Below are 5711 nucleotides of genomic sequence, written 5' to 3' on the forward strand. Positions count from 1 at the left end.
AACTTACGTCCTCTGCAATGGCGAGTTGTACAGGCGAAGTCCATCTGGCGTCCTCCAACGATGCATCACCACCAAGGCAGGCCAGGCCCTACTTTGGGACTTGCATGCAGGGGCCTGCGGGCACCATGCGACGCCTCGGACGATTGTCGGAAACACCTTCCGCCAAGGGTTCTACTGGCCAACGGCGGTTGCTGACGCCACCAAGTTAGTACGCTCCTACGTAGCATGCCAGTACTACGCGCGGCAGATGCACCTCCCGACCCAGGCCCTCCAAACCATCCCCATTACATGGCCGTTTACCGTATGGGGGCTCAACATGGTCGGGCCTCTGTAGAAGGCCCCCGGGGGCTACACCCATCTGCTGGTAGCAATCGATAAGTTCTCCAAATGGATCGAGGCTCGCCCGATCAATCAAATCAAATCCCAGCAAGCGGTGCTATTCTTCACTGACATCATCAACAGGTTTGGGGTTCCAAACTCCATCATCACTGACAACGGGACACAGTTCACCGGCCAAAAATTCCTAACATTCTGCGACGACCACCACATCCGTGTGGCCTGGTTGGCCGTAGGACACCCAAGGACAAATGGCCAAGTAGAACGCGCCAACGGCATGATCCTACAAGAACTGAAGCCAAGAATTTACAACCGGTTGAAGAAGTTTGGCAAGAAATGGCTCGTCGAACTCCCGTCGGTCATCTGGAGCCTAAGGAACACTCCAAGCCGAGCCACGGGCTTCACACCTTTCTTCCTGGTCTATGGAGTCGAGGCTGTCCTCCCCACTAACTTGGAATATGGTTCCCCGAGGCTACAGGCCTACAACGAGCAAAGCAACCGCACCACCCGCGAAGACGCCCTCGACCAACTGGAGGAAGCCCGAGATGTGGTGCTACTACATTCAGCCAAGTACCAGCAAGCCCTACGGCGCTATCAGGCCTAGCGCATTCGAAGCTGAGACCTAAAGGTAGGCGACCTAGTGCTGAGGCTAAGGCAGAGCAACAAGGGCCGCCACAAGCTGACTCCGCCGTGGGAAGGACCGTACATCGTCGCCCAAGTGCTGAAGCCCGGGACCTACAAGCTAGCTAACGAGAGGGGTGAAATCCTCACCAACGCTTGGAACATAGAACAGCTATGTCGCTTTTACCCTTAAATTTCCAAACATTGTATACATTGTTTCTCAAAATACAATTAAGAAACGTTCTTTAGTTGTTCTAATTCTTCGAGAAACCCCGCGAGCCCATCAAAGGCCTCGACATTACGATAACGTCACAAGGGACACATGGCTCTGCTTCTGCAGAATCGAGCCTCCCTCGGAGGCTAGATGGGGGATTCCCCCCTAAGTCCCATGCACCATTTTTTAGTCGTTTTTCAAAAAAATTCCTACGCCAAAACTCTCTAGCACGCTTTGACGAATCGGTTGCGAAAAACCCAAGGACCAAAAGTCCGTCTTAGGGCCAGAAGGCCGGTAGAGTTGCGAGACAGCCTACGCCTCCAGGCTACGACACTCCCTCACCACCTTTTGCCCAAGGAGCGGCTTAGGTTCCAAGGGGGCTTTTTTTGCAAAAGACATCTGATCAGAGACAACAGAGGGCAGAGGCTCGAAAATACAAGAAAAACAATTAAGAAGCACGATTACTTTAAAAAAGGCCTCGAAGGCCACAAGTGTCATGATACAAAGTTAATCCCTAGTCTATTTACATGGCCTCTCAGGCCTAGGTCAAGGCTCAGGGCCTCCAGCATTGGCAGACGGCGGGGGAGGGACCACCTCCTCTTCAAACAGCTTGGCCAGCGCCGAGCCAGGGCCCACCGCCGCCTCCATCAACTTCGCGACCGCCTCGTCGGCCTCCTCGTCATCGTCGGGTAGGACGTAGCCATCGCTAATGGCTTGGAGGTCAACGCCAATGTAGTGCGAAGCGATGACGGCCAGTGCGCGGTTGACGCCCGTATGCAGCGCCCCTCGGAGTCGCTCGCCCACTTGACCGCTCAACGCAATCAGGCAGCTCCCTAGAGAGCTTCCTGACTAGACCCCCTCGACTTCTAGGGCCTCGCAGGTGGTACGGGCGGCGCTCTTCAGCGCATCATGCTCCCCGATCTCGGTTTCAAGCACCGCCTGCACTGCGGCGGAGGCCTCGGCTGCCTAGGTGACCTTCTTCTCTAGCTCTGCACCAAACGCAATGGAACAAGGTTGAGCGCAAAGGAGTACAAGCCAGAACAAGGGTGAAAGTCTACAGAACTCACCCTCGGCCTTCTGCCCCCAGTGTTGGGCCTCGACCTGAGAGGCCTCGGCTTTCTCCTTCCAACGCTGGGCCTCGACCCGAGGCGCCTCGACCTTCTCCTTCAGGCGCTGGGCCTCGACCCGAGCAGCCTCGGACGCCCTGGAAGCCTCTCTCCCTAGCTCTGCGTTACACCAAGGAGTTAGGGAGCGAACACAAGAAAAGCGAATAAAATGAAGGGAATAGGACTCACCCTCGGCCTTTCCCCTCCAGACCACAGCCTCAGTCCGGGAGGCCTCAACCACCGTAAGGGCCTCATTCAAGGCGCCTTTCATCAGCTGATGTGCACTCTGCTCCGCCCCTAGCTGCCCAACAAGGACCTTGCCTGAGGCCATGGCTTCTCTAGCCCGGGACCTAAAGACGTCCCGCTCACCGGCCACACGGGTCAGTTCCTTCTCCAACTCCTTGACCCGTGCCGCTAGAGGGGCGACCTGATCCTGGGCCATGGCTGCCTCGACCTTTGCATCGGCACAACAAAGGCGGAGGTCCTCCACTTCCGTGCTCTGCGCCGCCAGAAGTTCGTTGGCACCGGCAAGCAGGCCCTTCTGCCGCTGGAGCTGGTCCCAGATGTCCCTCTCCCGCCGGAGAAAGACCGACTTCCCGAGGGACCAGGTCTCTAGCTCTTGGGTAAGCATAACCGGGAGCATTCACTACAAGAAAACTCAGAAAAAGACAACACTGCATAAGAAAAGAAAGTGCGAACCTGGGCGACTCCGGGCAGATCGTCGGCCCCCACAGATAGCGCCGTCCGTAGTGATCGCTCCGCCAGCTGGCGGTATTGCTCGAAGGTGTCCCAGCGCTCACCCTCGGCCGCATCTTCGAGGGCGAACAGAGGCTCCCCCTCAGGGTCATCCCGGCTCTACCACAGGACACGCGGGTGATCCCACCCGTAGGGCTCGGGTCGAACCTGCACGAGGGCCGAGCTTCCCTCGCCCGGGGTCGGAACCGGCTGCTCCACGGCACCGGCCACCTCGGCGTCGACCACCTCTGTGCCCGAGAAGTATCATCGGAGGAGATCGGATGGACCTCCACCTCCCGGGCGCCCTCCCGCGATGACGGCGGGCCTTGAACCAAGGGTGCCACCGAGGCCTCCGCCGCCTTCATCTCCACTTCTTGGGCCGACAGCTTTGCCGCAATCACATCAGCCTCGGTAGTCCCGGGGGCTCCGGCCTCCACCATCGTGGCCTCGCTGGTCCCAGGGCTCCGGCCACCGCCATCGTGGCCTCGGTGGTCGCGGGGGCTCCGGCCACCGCCGCTGCGGCCTCGGTGGTCCTAGGCGCCTCGGCCTCTGTCGCCTCGGCCTCCGAGACCCCGAGGCCCTTGATCGTGGTGCCCTCAGCAACTGAGGGCACCTCAGCCCCATCCGACTCATGGGCCTCGCCATCGTGGGGTGGAGGCGTTCCCTCCCCCGTCTGTGTCGGGGCCGCGCTGGCAGCCCCTCCTTAGGTGGCCGGCTCCTTCGGGTCGGCCATCACCGATGCCGCGCCACGTTGTAGGGCGGCCTGCGTCTCCGCCACCTAGTGGGCGGTGGAGCCAGGGTTCACCTTGAGCACCTTAAGGGGCACCAAGGTGGGCACCTCCGCAGGACGCTTCCAGCTAAGGATAAAACATTTACAGGGTCAGCACGAGACAAAGGAACAAACAGAAGACTCTGCGGCTCCACCAAAAATACGCTTACCTCGAGCGGGGCTGCAACCACTTCGGCACGGCGACCCTCGTCTACAAAGGCGGTGGCAGTGGCAGAGGCACGACCTCTATATCCATCGGCACCGACCGGTCCTCGACGGACCCCGGCGCCCCCTCGTTCCTCTATGGGGGCAGTTGCATCACCCCTGCCGCCACCTGCTCCACCGCTGCCGTCGAGCCCACTAGGCTGACAGGATGCTTTCCCCACACCCACGCCTCGGGCATGTCGGCCTCGGCCCCGAGGCGAGCAATCGCCGACCCCGGGGCAAATCCTCCTCCTCCTGGGAGCACCGGGCTGCTTGCCGACGCCCCGGGCACTGTCTCCTCAATGTCGGGGAGATGGTACAGGGGATCCCGCCCCATCTCGCCCTCGTCATCTCCGTCCGAGGCATCCGTTGATAGCGACGGCGACTCCTCCAATAGGAGACCATCCTTCATTTGCTGCCGGCAATGCTTATCTAGCTCCTCGCGTGCGAGGATCTTCTTCGTGCGCTTCGCCTCCTTAGCGTCCTTCCGCCTTTTTTGTGCCTCGGCGTGTGCCCGGTTGACCGCCCACCGCCTCGCATCCTCGAGAATGGGTGGCGGGGAGGCTCACACGTCCCTCATCCCCGGTAGGAACAACGGACATGGGTAAGGGAACAAGAAACAATGAGAAATGGGGAGGCCTCGAGGGCTGCAGAGGCAAGTGACATACCAACGAGAGGAACCCCCGTGACGGGCGCATTGTGAAGGGGGTCAGGCCACCGCCCCTCAGCTTCGCCTCCACCGTCTCCCTCACCCGGTGAAGAATTTCCTCATCGGAAACGGTGGAGGTAGACATTCAGATGCCCTCGATTGGCTCATTCAGCCTCATCTCGAACAGGAGCTGCCGCCGAGCCATCAGCGACAGCACCCTCCGACGGTGGAAGGTGGCCATGACCACAGCCACAGTAAGGCCACGGTCTCACAGCCTTTCTAGCCCCTCCAGGAGCGGCTGCAGCTTGGGCTGATCCTCCCTCGGGACGCCATACTTCCACCTCTTCGGGCAGCTCCCCACGATCCGCACGGTGTAGGGGGGAAGTCCACCGTCGTTGTTGCGAAGATAGAACTAGCTCGTGTACCATCAGCGATTGGTCGACGTGAGCTGGGCTGGTATGTAGAGGTGCTGATGGTCCTGGCGCACTTGGAGAGTGCAGCCGCCGGCCCTCACCGCCTTCCTCGTGCCCGACGTACCCGTTGGCTTGGTGGTGTGCCCCGCACGGAAGAGGTGGAGCCACAGCTCCCAATGGGGAGCAATCCCCAGATACCCCTCGCAGACAGCGATGAAGATGGCTGCCTGTGCGATGGAATTGGGGTTGAAATTGTGGAGCTCCACGCCGTAGTAGTGCGGGAGCACCCACATGAACCGGTCCGCCAGAAGGCCGAGACCACGCTCATGAAAAGACCCAAAGCTCACGATGTAACCGTCGTGAGGCCTCGGCTTCGGCTCGCCCAACGGAGCGATCCACTCCGGCCTGTTGGGGTCAGTAACCAGATGAAGAAGCCCACCGTCGACAAGCGACTGAAGCATCTCCACGGTGACATCGGATGGACCCCAAGGGTCCGCCTCGATGACAACAATGTCGCCGGTCATGAGTGCGGTGGAGGGTTCGACTACGACGGTGAGTCCCTCTCTCCCTCTCTCTCTCTCTCCGCCTCGCCTCTCTCCCTTCTTTCACCCGGGGCTCTCTGCTCTAACGATGGCTCAAAGACGGCAAAGCTAATGCGGGCAAG

The 5711-nt window shown here is 60.1% G+C and overlaps 1 protein-coding gene across 1 annotated transcript; it reads right to left on the minus strand.

Annotated features, from left to right (window-relative positions):
- Window positions 1–1717: 1717 nt before the first annotated feature.
- LOC136455169 (uncharacterized) lies at window positions 1718–2908 on the minus strand. Its single transcript, XM_066455307.1, has 3 exons — window positions 2467–2908; window positions 2239–2397; window positions 1718–1974 (listed from the first exon to the last, which is right to left on the minus strand). Exons 1-3 carry the CDS (start codon window positions 2906–2908, stop codon window positions 1718–1720), a joined length of 858 nt encoding a protein of 285 aa, XP_066311404.1.
- Window positions 2909–5711: the final 2803 nt, after the last annotated feature.

Source organism: Miscanthus floridulus, chromosome 5 (genome assembly GCF_019320115.1).
Source record: "Miscanthus floridulus cultivar M001 chromosome 5, ASM1932011v1, whole genome shotgun sequence".
NCBI lineage: Eukaryota > Viridiplantae > Streptophyta > Magnoliopsida > Poales > Poaceae > Miscanthus > Miscanthus floridulus.